At 42.8% G+C, this 16143-nt stretch overlaps 1 protein-coding gene across 1 annotated transcript; it reads right to left on the bottom strand.

Moving 5' to 3' along the window:
* Positions 1-504: 504 nt before the first annotated feature.
* rgl3a (ral guanine nucleotide dissociation stimulator-like 3a) lies at positions 505-14460 on the bottom strand. The gene is made up of 17 exons (XM_064962390.1): positions 14082-14460; positions 11642-11812; positions 11312-11460; positions 10008-10052; positions 9753-9922; positions 9386-9540; positions 9005-9292; positions 8735-8838; positions 8450-8534; positions 6978-7046; positions 5953-6039; positions 5716-5748; positions 5393-5610; positions 4711-4819; positions 4158-4430; positions 3845-3959; positions 505-3615 (listed from the first exon to the last, which is right to left on the bottom strand). The coding sequence occupies exons 1-17, from the start codon at positions 14103-14105 to the stop codon at positions 3476-3478; spliced, it is 2235 nt and encodes a 744-aa protein (XP_064818462.1). The 5' UTR covers positions 14106-14460; the 3' UTR covers positions 505-3475.
* Between the last annotated feature and the right edge of the window lie 1683 nt (positions 14461-16143).

The raw sequence follows: 16143 nt of genomic DNA on the forward strand, positions 1-16143 counted from the left end.
TACATTCCATTGGTGTTGAAATGGATTTGGAACAGTCTTACATTCTCTTCATTGTTCTTTGTCTCCAATAGACTTCATAAAGCGCTTCTGCCCACTAGTGGTTGAAATACAGACTGGAGTCAGCAGATCGTCAGAACAGTCTATCACCCCTCCCTACTCAACAAGCAGACCGCTGGCCGGAACCGGACCCAGAACGGGGGAAATACTGGCCGGATTCAAGACTAAAAATACAAAAATGTGGGCGAACTCAGTCGGGCTTCGTCCCCTAGTATCATATGAACATACGACATGGACAACTGTGTGGAATTGCCAACAAAAGGTGTGTAAACATTTTTGGATAGCATGGTTTGCGAGGGGTGGGTGTTTTACTACACCGATACTTTTCAATATCCATTTGGATCTTTGTCAAATACTTCACCCCGGCCGGCTCTATCGGTTTCATAGTTCCACTCAGACTGTAGTGCCACCATGTGGCGAGAAAGAGCATAGCCCATATTAAATGTCATACATTATTTATTCAATGCTCAAAGTCAGCCACCACATTTCAATGGAGGACAGGTTCAAAATCACATCTCTATAAAACAGAATAAACTTCAAACAAAGATACTACTGCAGTGACAGTAAGGTATTTTAATTGATAAAGCAATAAATAATGCAATAGTCTGTCAAACTCAAACAAAAACACTAACAATCAAAGTAAACAGTGGAATTACCTTTCCACACCCAAGACATTTCTTCAAACAGCATGGTTCTCCAAATGGTTCTCAGACACAGCATAGCAACGACACCACAGTCTCTACAAACTTCAGGTACAAAAATGCTCACCTGCATAGGTCGAAGGGACGCTTTTGTTTACTTTTTAACCAGTCCCTCACTACTTATAGTCCCAGAACGGGGGCAATACGGACCTCGATCATGAAAAATAAAGCTATATTTTTTTACATGGACTAGGTAACAAATAGCATGGACTAGGTGACTAGTGCGTAAGATATAATGCAAAGTCAACATGAGTTGAGTATATTAAATCTTTATTAATTAATATCCCATAGTTTAAAACAAAGTGACATTGAAAGAAAAGTGCTTGAATTAAAACACCCAACTATGTCTTACTAAACTCGTGAGGACGTTTTGGGGACCAACAATGATTCCCATTCAAAATCCTATTTTCCCTAACCCTATTTTCCCTAACCCCAACCCTAAAATAGCCTTTTTATAAGTGAGGACCGGCCAAACGTCCTCACTTCTCTGAAGTTGTTGGTTTACTATTCTAGTAAGGACTTCTGGTCCTCACAAGTTTAGTAAAATGTACACAAACGACAAATGACACTTTAAAACACTGATAGGGGTTTCAGCTAAATCTTAAGCAGCACAAAAGGTCAATTCATGCTTGTTCTCTGTTGTCTCCCCATCTGACTTGTAAACAGTTCTACACCTCACAACACTATCAGCAATACCCACATTCACAAACCACTAACCGCCCACTGCCCTCACACCGGCTAATGAATTCACCATAAATAACACTATCACATTCTGTGTCTTTCAACATCCACATTCAATAGTCATTCTCTTCCCCACTGAAATCAAATGGGCCTTTTTTTAAACCACGGGGGGGGGGGGTTGTTATCAGACATTGTTTGGGGGAAACCCTCTCCCTCCTCCGCTCTCTTTTTCTGCATTTCTTCAGAAAGCCTGTAGTCACGTATAGAAAACACAGTGTACAAAACAGTAAGAACACCCTCCTAATATTGAGTTGCACCACCACCTTTCCCCTCAAAACTGCCTAAATTTATTGGGGCATGGACTCTACAAGGTGCCAATAGCATTCCACAGAGATGCTGGCCCATGTTGACTCCAATGCTTCCCACAGTTATGTCAAGTTGGTTGGTGGACAATTCTTGATACACACAAGAAACTGTTGAGCGTGAAAAACCCAGCAGTGTTGCAGTTCTTGACACACACAAACCGGTGTGCCTGCAATCTACTACCATATCCTGTTGAAAGGCATTTAAATCTGGTCTTGCCATTCACCCTGTGACATATAGAAAATCCAAGGCTTAAAAACCCATGAACCTTCATCTACATTGATTGAAGTGGATTTAACAGGTGACATCAGGGATTATATCTTTCACCTGGTCAGTGTGAGTCATTAATGTTCTGTACACTGTTGATATCCTTCATTTGACATTCAAAACAAACGGTCTGATAAGAGACTTAAAGTGCCATCATCCCATTATAGTTAAGACATTAAACATACATTTACCAGGCACTGCCACTCCCTCCATTGAACAATTCAAATTACAAACAAATATCACTTTATAATTTGTAAAAAAAAAAAATCCCCTCGCTCAAAGCTGAAACACTGAAATGACACATAGCATTGAGAATAATTTCTGAAACGATCTGGTCTATATTCAAATTGCTAATAACACTATCATATCTACCGTTGTTAATTATTTCTGTCTCGGTCTGTGTGTCTGTGTGTGTGTGTGTGTATATCTAAAGCCTATCTATCTAAAGCCTATGGAACACATCCTGCTTCAACACTTAAATGTACCTTTCCTTCCTCACTTTCTGAAATGTTAGAACCGCGTACCCAGGGGTGTGGACCATGTGAATGGTCATCCCCTCAGCCCATAAGGACTGCATCATTATGTGAGATCTACACACCCCACTCAATCATGTTGGTCACTTCCATCGACCCAGGGTCAATGACCTGCATGCCCTTTATATTGGAAGATAACACACCTATTTAGAGTAGAAAGGGACATTTCCTGCCTCCAGGTTCCTTTTCTCCACAAATAAGTAGATGCATAGTCACTTGTGTTAATAGTCTTTGCTGTTCGGAGCTAAATTAATAACATGCAGTGCATTTGGAGTGTTGGTTCGATACACTGGTCTAAAGTGCCATAGCATATTTGTTGACATTAGCTGGTGTTAGTCTTGTGTAGAAAATAAAAATGGTTGTGGTTGATTTCTCATTTCTTCCATTGACATCCAAATGGCTTCAAACGACCGAAGTGGATATAAGGCCACAAAATGTCTGCTTGCGTCACTTCAATTCACCTGTTCAGTTTCGATCTCTGAGTACTCCATCTTCCACATACTTGTCCCCTCAAAACAGCACCTCTTGGCATATTTATCTCTCTTGGTTTTCAATCCTTCAATATGGAACCTCCTGGAATGCAACTATTCCCATCCTTGAATCCATGAGTATCAAAATAATCTCCTTTCCAATCATGAGTCAACCACGTCCTGGTGCAGAAACTTCATAATGGTGTTCACAATGCAAGTTCTCAGGCTGTGGCCAATGAAAGGCTTAAATGCGCATTTCTACCAAGCATCAGCAGCGAGCTCAGTTACAATGACTACGCCATGGTTCCAGTGGGGCACAATTCCACTTCCACCCTTTTCTATTGCTATAGTTCTCCCTCCAGACTAGGAGGTGGAGCTGTGGTGCCGTCTACTTGGCATGGCATCACCTGGCCTGGGCCCCGGGGCTAGAAGAAGTGCCCAGGCGTCTGCTGTGGCTCCTCCAGCGTTGGCGGAGGACAAAGTCATAGTTGGCCGAGGTGGCCATGGCATAGAACACGTTGGCCTTGTCAGGGATCTGGAGTTCTGGTGGGAGAGGAAGGGAATATATAGATCAGTATGGGGATTATATTGAGTGCCATACATATTTGGGGTGTATCTCAATTGTCTATGGTGGCTTCTTTTCCTTGTCTCCTCTCCTTTATCTGTACTGATCAACAACAGAGGTGAACACAATACAAAATGTAGTTTAAAAGTGCAGAGGAAGAAAGGTGACAAGGAGAGTAAGCTTCTTTCCTACTCTGACTGCGCTCACCTTTGTCCTGGGACAGCAGCTGTGTGAGGCTGAAGTCTGTACAGCTCATGTTCTCCAGGTTGTGTTTGTCAAGGGCCCTCTGGATCACCTGAGGAGTGTGGTCCTGACTGGTCAGCTGGACAAGAGGAACAGAGAGACAAGGTTAGCAGAACACACTGGACATAAGCTGCTTCAAGTGTACACTCTTATAGGAGGTGGAAATCCCAATTATTATTATTACTACAATCTAGAAAATCAACTACCATCCCTAACCAGTGAAGAGAGAGATCTACATTGGGGCACTTTAATGGAGTATGTGTTAGAGTTCACTCACCAGAATGCTCTTATAGACATTGCCGTTGTTGCCGCACTCCACGCTCACCCTCACGATGCAGGAGTCGGCTACCTGCTTGTTATAGACGGGCTTAGAGCACGGAGGAGAGGAGGAGGAGCAACAGGAGGAGGAGGAAGAGCAGTCAGGGCTCATGGCCATAGAGGAGTAGGAGAGGTCGGGCTGGGAGGAGCTGCAGGAGGCGTTGGAGGGAGTGGGGGAGGTGGTGTTGGAGGAGAGGCCTTCAGACACGTTGTGGAGGGAGCCTGACAGAGACTGGGAGAGAGGAGGCATAATAAATGCTCCATGCTAACTGGCTAATAGCTGTTATACATAAACAAGGTCAACATAGAACTTCAGACCTGGATTCAAAGAGTACTTTAGCTGTGCTTTATTGAGCTTTCCTGGCACATTGGAACCCCATTGGAATACTCCCCAAAGTGCAAACCCCACCCAAAAGGCTCTCAGGCAGGCTCAATCAAAATGCAAAGAAATATTTGAAAGAAATCAAATATTTGAACCCAGATCTGATTGAATCCTGGACATGGTTATCTACCTTGAGTTTGACTCTGAGGGGCGAGGGCTGTGGTGAGGACAGATCCTCCATCTCAGAACCACTGGAGCCTGATGACGACACACTGAGCTGGTCTGAATGGGTCTTTCTGCTGGAGACATCAGTGCCCGACAGCAACCGACACACACATGAAAAAGGAAAGAGTTAATTAAAGTGCTCACAAATACCTCAAAAACACTCACATGTTCAATAGAGATGAGGTATAGACAGACACCCTGATGAAGGCATTAGCCAAGACACGCTGGTGTGTTTTAATAATGCTGTAGCCCACACAAAGGCTTTTTAACCATTTGTGGATGTAATTTTTACTTTGCTCTTGGAGGGGAATAGTAATTTCAAAAGCTACTGTTGTTTGGGAATACCTGCAGGACTCTTGCTACTTCTTTTTCCTCAATAGATAAAGTATATTCCTAACATAGTCTTTGGCCAATGACAGGAGTGTATTCTGTATTTATTAGGATCCCCATTAAATCACTAAATATACTCCTGTCATTGGCTGAAGACAAAGAGATGACAGGAGTGGAATGTTAGCTAGAAAAAGACTGGTACCCAGCCTAGCTACAACACAGTAGAGTATTGTATTTGGGTAGAGTGGCACAGGGTAAATAATAAATTGTGTCAGAAAGGATTCTTGACATTTTGGCCATAGGAAGGCCAGACTTACGAGGGAAGCTTCTTGTTGAGCAGGCGCTGGCTCCAGGAAGAGGGCGAGTTTGGACAAGGGTCGACCGGATGCTCCAGAGCACGGGACAGCTCATAACTCTCCTGGTCATTGAGCATGGTGTGGTTCTGCAGCCAGGCTGAGATGGTCTGGTCTACCGGGAGGCTGTAGCAGGAGCAGAACGCCTGCAGCTGGCCAATCTGAGACAGGATCTCAAACTCCTGATAGAGGGAGAGAATGTCATGATACAGCCCACACACACAGTACTGTATGGTTACTGAGATTGGTTGCATTTATTTTAAAAACCACTAGGGGGTGACACTTACCCGTCTACGTTTCTCAAAGTTAATGAGGCTACCCTGTGAATTAAAATACAAATAGGATTGAAAGAGCTCACATACCAGACCATTGTAAATGCAGACAAATAATAGATAAGGAAAGTGGGTCATAAATAGGAGTGAGAAGTTGGGATGTTCTGACCACCAAAAGGTCTAGGAAGGCCACATCACAAAGCTAGGCTCGTATTGAATACATTGGGTTAGATATTAGAATTGTGATCTCACCTCTACTGTGTCTGAGAGTGCAGTATCCAGCATGGTGAGGACTGTCAGGTAGGTGCCCAGGTAGGGGACGACACCACTGGTGGGGCTCTGTTTGAGGGACGATAAGACACTACGTCATACAGCAGCCTATCCTGTATTATATATTCGTCCCAAATGGCACCCTATTCCTGCCTAGTGCACTCATTCCTCACCAGAGCCTTGGTCAAAAGAAGTGCACTAAATAAGGAGCCATTGGGGGACGTTCTAAATAATGTAAACAGTTTATATTGTGTGAAGGACAATGGGATGGTACGTCATATAACAGTTCACAGCGATCGTGTTTATACAGAAAGCGTCGCCTAACCTTTATATAACATTGACCTGATGATGATCCACAATGACTAAAAACAGTCTAAGTTAACTTTGTACAACGTGATTTCAAGTGTCATTAAAGTGTGCAAAAGGCAAGTGTTGTGATTTGAGCTGACTAAGAGTTTCCACTGGACGAGAGGATGGAAATTAAAAGGAGGAAGGTTGGAACGGAGAAAGATCTATATTAGGGAATTACTGTGTAACCCAAATGGCACCCTATTCCCTAAATAGTGCACTACTTTTGACCAGAATGTATTGCACTATATAGAAAATAGGGTGCCATTCAGGAAGCATCCAGTATCACAGACAGAGGCTGCATGTAACTTGTTTCAGAGAAGTCGAAACTAGGACGGGTCAGGACCATTAAGGGGTATTCCTACCTCACTTCCTCTTTTCGCTCTAAAGCATTAGGAAGAGACTTGTTTGCTGAGCTAACAGTATTATTTTAGTCTTCTCCACGTATCTCGTGCTTTGTGGTCCAAAGTCAAAGAATAAGGAAGCTACATAATGTTGGCAGATTTGAATGGATTCGCACGATTGTTGTGGACAGTAACTGAATATTATCAGCATGCTAGCTGTACATACAACATACTGTAGGTGCTCAGACAAAAGTTCTATCATTTTAGTACTAATCATGTTAGAACACCTAAAGCACGGGCAGGAAGTAGTCTTACCATCTGTTTAGACATGGGGCACAGCTGGGGTGACTTGGGGGTGACGTTGTCATCCGGCTGGCTGCCATCCTAAAGAACAGCAAAAACAACAGTCACATTAGGCTTGGTATAAAATGGGCACGGAAAATCATTCATTCAATTGCCAACCATTAGCCAAGAATCAATAAAGTCCTCTAAAGGTTCCTACACATGAGAGTGCTTGAAATAGTGTGCATTATTCACGGTCACACTACCTGCATCTACTTGTTTTGGGCTTAAACAAGTACATAGAGTTTGAGATGGGTGGGGAAATCATAACAAGCCAAATAGCTGTTCTATCATACTTCCTTGTACAGTACATAGTTAAGTTAATTAAATTAGAACTACTTAGTTCTTGTTATTATCGGGTGTGGTGTCAGATTGGTTGTCCCCCGTCATGATAAGGCTGAGATTGAGCATTGAATCTCCTATAAAACCCAAGCACACACCCTTCTTTAGATAAGCAGCCAGTGGTGGCTGATGGTACTTTAAATGGGAGGACGGGCTCATAGTAATGGCTGGAAAGGAATTAATGGAATTGTATCAAACACCTGGTTTTCCATGTGCTTAATACCATTCCATTAACTCCATTCCATCCATTATGAGCCATCCTCCCCTCACCAGCTTCCTCTGGAATCAACACATACCAAGTCACCTCCACCTGGTAATCGATGTTGCTAGCTTTACCCGGAGGCGTGTGTGGGTTCAGTCAAAGCAGTGTGACTCAATGTGCCCAGCCCGAAACTGGCAGTCATATTGAATACGCCACCTTAGATGTGGGCCATTTACAAAGCCAACAAGTAAAAGTGAATATAATATGATAGACAGTGCTATCGGATATGACTGACCCTATTTGATTGTGTGGCCAAAGTATAAAGTACAATGGCTCTCTTGTGCTGAAGTGTACACTTCCGATATGATAACAGCCCTATCATTATACTGTATTAACACATATCAGGTTAGCAGGTAGAAGTTAAGAGGGTTGGGCCAATAACTGGAAGGTCGCTGGTTCGGATCCCTGAGCTGACTAGGTGAAAAATCTGTCAATATGCCCTTGAGGATGGCACTTAACCCTAATTGCTCCGGATAAGTGCATCTGCTAAATTACTAAAATGTAAATGAAAAAAAAAATGCTTATGGAACAGAACAGTAAATGTTGCTACTCAGGTGGAAAATGTATTTTTAAGTGGTGTTCTTACTGTTGAACTCTACGGTTGTGGTGCCATTCTGTTTATTTTTTTAAATTGAACCTTTATTTAACTAGGCAAGTCAGTTAACAACAAATTCTTATTTACAATGACAGCCTACCCGGGAACAGTGGATTAACTGCCATGTTCAGTACGACAGATTTTTTTTTTACCTCGTCAGCTCGGGGATTCGATCCAGCGACCTTTCCGTAACTGGCCCAACGCTCAAACCACTACCATTATTTGGTTCTATTCTGTGGTTCTTACCTCCACCAGGATCTCTCTGCTGGTCAGAAAACAGTTCTCATCTGGGAACGTCTCACACAGCTGGTCAAAACAGGCCATACAATCCCTAAAATAAAATGGAGTCAGTTTTCAGAAATGTGCAGTATGCATCTCAGCCACCATATTCAGGGTTGCTTTCTGCTCAAAGAAGAATATCCAAGTGGTTTTCAGTTCAGAAGTAGAGTAAATCTGGGTCTGAGAACTTACCCTCAGAATCACTGGCTGACAAAATGTAAACCTGCTACCGTGCCTCTGCATATATCTTACCTGTTGACGGCAGCCCAGGTCTTCTTGAGGCGGTACACAGCGTTGGACTGCAGGGCTGACAGGATGGCTCTCAGAGAGGAGAAGTTCTTCAGCGTTCTGCACTCCTACAGAGGACAGGACCGAACACAATGCCTACATTTAGCCACTTAAGAAACAGTTTTCCTGTTGCTTTCCTAAATATCTACATTTTTTTTAAAGCTAAACATGTCTCTAAAGATCTTAAAATGTAGATATGTATATGTTCTATGTATACCATCTGGGCTTGCTGACCTGTGCTATGGCGATCCACCGCTCTAGCACCCTGGCCCTGAGGGTGGGGCTGGTGTGGGGGAGGAGAGGGGAGCTAGGGGCCGTAGATGGACTCAGGGTTGAGGAGGAGACAGAGATCGGAGATGTTGACGAGGAGCACAGCAGGGAGGTGATGACCCGGTTGGTGACAGCGTTGAACTGGGAGATGGTGGCACGGACGGTGGGCGCCACGTTGCGGCTCTCCTTCTTGTCCCGCTGAGACCAGACACAGCCCAGGCACTGGAACGGGACCACCTTGATGAAGAGGTCCTATAGAAAGGAGGGAAATACACTTTAAGATTTGTCATTCATGCAGAGTGATTGAACAGAAAGGGTTGGGTCATAAAGATGATTAACACTTACAGCGTCCAATCGTGTCAGCTGCTCTGCCACTTCTATGACAGGGAAGTCCATAAAGTCTCCAGTCGCCTCCTTCGGTACTTCCTCTCCTGATCCCTCCTCTTTCTGCTGACAATCACTATTATCTATTGGTGCAGACTGATGCAGACTAATGCGATCTAGGAAGAAAATAAGCAAAACATAAGCATAATCACAACTTGTAAGACTTCTGCTGGTGAGGTAGGATGCAGTTTTTTGCTTGTGAGAGAAAGGGGCAAGGATAAAAACTTGAAACAGCGAGGTACTACCTAAAATTGTCCAATAAAAACCAAGAGTTTGATTTCTGTTGAAAAACATTTTTCTACGGTTTGCCTTGCTGAATGCTACCAACCTTCTTCCTGGAGCTTCTTGAGCAGCGTCTCAGCTGTTTGTGCGAGGCGACGGAAGGCGAGGCGGTGGCGGAGGTGGAAACAGAGCAGCCTCAGGGAGGGGTGCCGAGGGGGTTCCCTGAAGTCCTCCCTGTGTTCCTCTAGCCAGGTTCTGATCAGGGGCACCAGGGTGCTGGAGAGGGGGGGTATTAATATCAAGGGTGTTTTATGGTAAGAAGACATTGTAGAAGTAGTTGAGAGAGTGAAGTTCCTCATACCTCCTTGGGCAGACTGTGTTGTCCAGGTTGGCAATCATATCATCCCTATGGAAAGAGAGACATGCAGTACTTAGAAAAAACCTGAATGTTTGCTCAATGGTTACTGCTCCTACAAGGGATTTAGGGGTACAAAGCAATGTTTTGACCAACATGGTCTTTGTCAAAGAAATAGTTGGCCCTCTGCTACTCTCTTCCCACACCATGAATCTGACAAGCAAGAGTAGCCCTTTACTAACATATAAACTAGAGACCTGACCTTCGGCGGAAAGCCCATTGCTGTCAATTACAATCCATGTGCCCTGGGGCTGGCATATGGTGACATCAGTTTCATAAGGTAGCCTGTTGCTACCAGCACTGCAGAAATTATGATGACAGCTTAACAACCAATTAATAATTATTTCTAGGGTTCTAAATGCCATAGGTCAAAGCAGATAGCTTTTTACTGGAGTTTAATGCTAACTACTGTACTGGTAAAGGGTCTTACTAGTGGATAGCTCAGAAAAGTTAAATACAATGTTATCACAGAATAAGGTTCCCAGATTTTCCAGAAATCCCAGTTAGAGAATTCCTGGATATCATGAGGGAATACGCAGGAGATCCAGGAATTCTCAAACTATGATATCTGAAAAACCTCTTTTTTTTTTTTTTTTTTTTTTTTTTTAATAAAATATTATTAATAACCTTTGAGGCAGCATTTTTAAAAAGGAGTCTTTCGACATTCTTGTTGGACCCGTCATGTGGTAGGTAATTAGGAACCGGTTAGGCAAACTCACAACTGAGTGACTGTCGCCTCCCCACGACGTCACACAAATATGTATGGGGTGAAACTGAATTATTCAAACTAGGAAAGACTTACAACATTAGACTGGTAGTCCTACATCATGCCAGATGCCTTGGAAATATTGTTGAAAGAGGTGCAACCAAAGTGCAGCCTCAGAGATTAGTCAGAGGTTAAAAGTCTGATAAGAATTCAGGTCATTTTGTATGGGTCCTATCTAGGCCAAGGACTCCAGGCAAGACTCAAGGGTTTACTTCACAAGATGTCTTTAGTCAACTGTTTTCAATTACTTTTCCCACTTACAAAAAACACATGCATTTAAAGGTTATCTTAACAATAAGTGTCTGCTAAATACATAATCATATCACAAAACATTCAGAAGTAACATAGCATCATATAATCTCTGTAACCATCTCACCTCTGGAAGAGCAAAAGCACAGTGCCACATACATTTAACACAAATGTAATTCAGTATGTTGCTCTGAATAACAAAGAACAACCACCATGAAATCCTATTGTGTCTTACCTCTGGAAGAGCAGTTCTATGAGTGTGTTGGAGGTGGTGAAGGTTCTGTAGGTGGACAGAAACACTCTGACGTAGTCAGATTCCTGGTGTTCTGAGTCCAGCAGGTGGGTTACCAGGCGCTCCAGGGTCCCCGCTTTCAACCGACGCACCTTCAATCAAATACAAATGCACTTTATTCATAATGAACTTTTTACATTAGCAGTTGTCGAAAAGTGTTCGTCTCCCTCTACCTACATATTTCCCTTTCTCCGCCTCTTGTCCTTTGTCTATCCCCAGTCTTTCCTTCTCCACATCTCTCTCTGATCATTCATTCTCTCAAAGCGCTTTTACCTTCACTGTGTGGTACTGGATGAAGTTGAAAGCCGATGGAGTCGACGGGGACATAGTGAGAGGCTCTGAGGGGACCTGGGTGGAGGAGCTGGGGAGCACAGGCTCCCTACATAGCGTTATGCCGAACACGGCCCCCTCTTCCACCTCCTCCCCCCACTCCTGCACTGGGTCCTGGTGGGAGACAAAGGAAGTGGAGGTGAGACTTCAATAGACTAGAATAGTAATTGCACATTAAGGGTTGTTGGCATTAGCCAAAAGTGCCATAACACACAGAATTAATCAAAATGGGTTTGCCGGTTCTACTAAATTCACATAGACGTTCAACGTCAACTGCAGTGAAGCGGCCTACATTTTCCTCATGCTTTGTGACACAAACACCACTAGCCACATTCAAAGCATTCAGGAAATGAGCAGTTTAAGTGAGAAGGTTAAGCACAGTTACGTCAATAGCACCGTTCCACAGACGCTGCTTTCAAACAACATAGAATTCTCAGTTCAATCTACGCAGGCACTGCAGAGGCATCAATGAGTCTGTCCAGCAGCTGGTATGAGAGCTTTTTAAACATTGATTGCACATCTCATAATGTTAAGGGACCAAATGTAAAACATGTGGCACATTTTCAGCTAGATATCCATCTATGCAAATGTAAATGCTGCAGAGGTACCTGCTTTTAGACTGAATGCCTGTACAGCAACAGGTATGTGACATCATTAAATAGATATTATACATTCACAATGTATAGGGACCTAAATGTCAATGTGTGGCATGTTTTCAGCTAGAAATGTTTTTACTATACTGTATGATTATATCCCATCTGACTGGTATGAGAGCACATTATACATTTTGAAATGTATAATTGCTAGTTATAGACCTGCATGTCTAAAATGTGGAACGTTTTAAGCAAGACATATACAACATAGTTGCTCCCTCCACTCAAGCTATACTACAGCAACTCCCATTCCATCACCCAGAGCAAAGTAAAGATAATATTCAATCTCCATCAAAGAGAACCACAATGGAAATACGTTTAAGTTCAACGTTTTTTAAATGCATTGCATCCATGTGTTGTTCAATTGTGCTATTAAAATGGTTAAAAATACAATTGCAAAAAAAACCACTATGGTGTTAAAACCAACCAAACACCATTTCACACAGAGGGTACATCCCAAATGGCAGCCTATTCCCTATGGGCCTTGGTCAAAAGTAGTGTACTATATAGTGAATAGGGTGCCATTTGACACACAGCCAGACACTTCCTGACACAGAAGGAGACCCACATAGCCCATATTAGCCCAACATCCCATAGACTAGACAGAGGTTATACCCTCACAATGTAACCAGAGGATGAAGTTTCAGTTTCACTGATAGGGCAGAGTGTAGAGTGGGTAGGGTGTGGCGCTACCAGCTCTGTAGCCCCTAGACTTTGACCTGACTGGGTGGGTAGACAGAAGACCCTACCTAGACCTGTAGCTTTTAGGCAAAGCAGAACTCACTGTATCCATGGGGCCTGCCTACCCATGCACTGGAGAGCACTACAGTACCTCTCAGTATCGCTGTGTTCTGTTCACGTCGGTCACAAAATCGGAGTAACACATTTCAGTAACATCTAGCAGTTCTCAGTCCCTCGAGATCCCATGAATTCCATATAATAACTTCTAGGGTGAAGATTCTAGCTAGTATCCCACTGGCACACAATGGAGAATCAAGCCATAAATAGAGGATGAGGAAACAAGGAAGTTTCCACACGGTCAGACATATTGGATCCGTGTCATATAGACGGCAATGTCCAAACTCTCCCCATATCGGTCTCTGGTTGATGCTATTCACAGCCACTAAAAGCCTGTCGATATCCATAGTCTGTCGTAAAGAACATTGACAGGTTCCAAATGACTGTTTGTTGTCATTATACAACACATAATGGAGTCTGGCTGGCTGCAGAGGGAATGAGAACAAGAGCCACTATTTACTGTGCCCTCCAGATCTGTGTCCTCCATATGCCAGACATGCAAGTTTTGTTGATAACTCTCCATGGTACACTGGTCTGGACCAATAGGCACCCTCAATGTTCTGTCCCTGTCTGCTGTGTGAACACATACACACAAATGCACCTTCAAAAGAATCAAAAAAATGACATAACCAAAATATTAAATCTTGAAGACAATATTGAGTTAAAGTTGTGATTACACTATATGGAAAACAAAATCACAATATGGTCCTATAATAATACTTTTTACTCTTTGCTTTGTCAGTAAATGTATTAATTATTTGAAATATTATGGTTTACTTATTTTAGGCTATTTTTTTATTTAAATATTAAAATCTCACAGGATAAAAGACTGTAATTAATTGATTGCATGCGACAAAAGTAGACCAAGTAGCCTAAAAGAACAGAGACATAACAGAAGTACAATAAGCAATGAATAAAGGTAAAACTAATACCATTGACAAACGCCATTTCCCCATATTCCCAGTCGTTTTAGTTGATGAAAGAAGTTAAAGTTTCCAGTAGTTTAGGGAGCCATTTCTTCTGTTTTGCTGCTGGTATATACTGATATTCCGATGAAGTAATCCGTGAGTAACCGAAATAAGTATTGGATGGCCAGTAAACCCAGTTCCGCAAATTACCTGGGATGTCGCTGATCCGACCAAAAGAACAATTCTGAAATGCGTATAATAGAGTATATTTTATATACTGTATCAACTCAAACGACATTAATAGATGAATATACTTCTAAGCAAGCTTCAAACTCGATAGCCTAACTGCTACACAGCCTGTCTGTGTGAGCTTCGCTGTGAGCTGTGCGACAGCCGGTTTCTTTTCAAAGTCGCAGCGACTAACTGCACCTGAGCGCGTGAGCAGAGGCTGTACTATCAGGTGAGGGCAGGGCGGGAATCTCGATACCACGCGCTTTTACGTGAACATATTTGGTGATAGCAGTGTCACAAACTGACAGTAACAGGCCATGTCCTTCACAACTTTCACACTTGTAATGTTTTTTTCAGATTATTTAGGTCAATAAAAATAATTTAAAACAATGTAATAAACAAACATCTTAATAGGTATAGATGATGTCTGATTACTGTAGGCCTACTATCGCCATAAAGGGAACATTTGCATTTTTTCCTAAAATGCATTAATCCACTTTCTATTCTCTAGGTACAGTATGAGCTTTTTGCTATTAGTGTTTTGGGAATTCTTAAACCATCACAAGTCTGAGAAAATTCTTCAGGCAAGAACCATGGGCCTTTAAGTGCTCCTGGTATCTCCTTCATACCTTACTGCCACTATTCTAAAATCCAGTCGGGACAGTTCTCAGGACTGCTCTCAACCCATGGTGTCTGTAAGAGGTATGGCATGGTTGGAAATTCCACAGGAAAACTAGTCTGTTTTGTTCCTATTGAGTGTTCCAAGCCAGTGTCACCTGTTGCTGTCCTTTTCTACTGGCTGGCTGAAAGTTCCAAAATTACTTAGAAGCAGACCATATTTATCATTTGGTGAAAAGAAACACGTAGGGTTTCTGTTGAGCTGAACAGTAGCTCTTTAGTCCCAATGTTCTTATAGCCTTGGCTTGTGCGAGCCAGAGCGAACAGCTCATATAGCAGGATCCTATCGCCTGTTTCTGTAGCGTGAGGCAGCTTAATGTACAAGTACACCCCGCCTGGACAGGACACTAGTCTATCGCAGGGTCTTACCCCCAACATATCTCCTTAATTCTGAGTACCACTCGAGACGCATCGGGTCCCATTTTTAGTCTTTAGTATGACTCAGCCAGGGATCGACTTGCCAACCTTTCACTACTCACATTTGATTATAAAATAGTCACTGTAGTCTAATCTACTTTTATCCCTAAATTGTCCCAATGAGAAAGCGCCTTGACCGCCCAATGATAAAGTGTCAACCATCTCTAGCGCAGCAGATGGTGTTTGATCAATGGCGGTTTCTATTATAAACCCCCCTCATTAGCAAACATTGGGTTTCAAAAGGGGAAAATGGGTAACTATTGCTTAATGAGTCCCCCCCCCCCCTCCCCCCTCCTCTGAATATCTGAACCATGGCCATCCAATGCCACACTCTGCCAGTCCAGAGGCACAAAGAGAATGAGAGGGGGTAGCAGAGGGGGAAGGGTGAATAATTAACGTTAATGAGACACAGTAAATTCCCAGCAACGCACAACAATTGTCCGATTAGATGACTTCAAAACAAATTCATCTCGATTTTGTATAATCGACGACATGAGTAAACTGTCTTTTTGGAACAATATTTTTTTGTTGGTATGAAATACGATTTACAACTGTGGGACATGTCCAAATGATAGCCCTTATCAGAAGAGGCGTGTTAAAACCAACACACTTCCTGGTGGACTTCCTTCCTCCTCAGTGTCAAAATAGCTACTGTGTTCAACAACACAAACTACTGAAGAAAAAGGAAACTGAAGCAGCAGCATACATGAGAACCACATCTGCTCTGACGTAAAACCACCTCACACCCAGGTACAACATG

This window comes from Oncorhynchus masou, chromosome 5 (assembly GCF_036934945.1).
Source record: "Oncorhynchus masou masou isolate Uvic2021 chromosome 5, UVic_Omas_1.1, whole genome shotgun sequence".
NCBI lineage: Eukaryota > Metazoa > Chordata > Actinopteri > Salmoniformes > Salmonidae > Oncorhynchus > Oncorhynchus masou.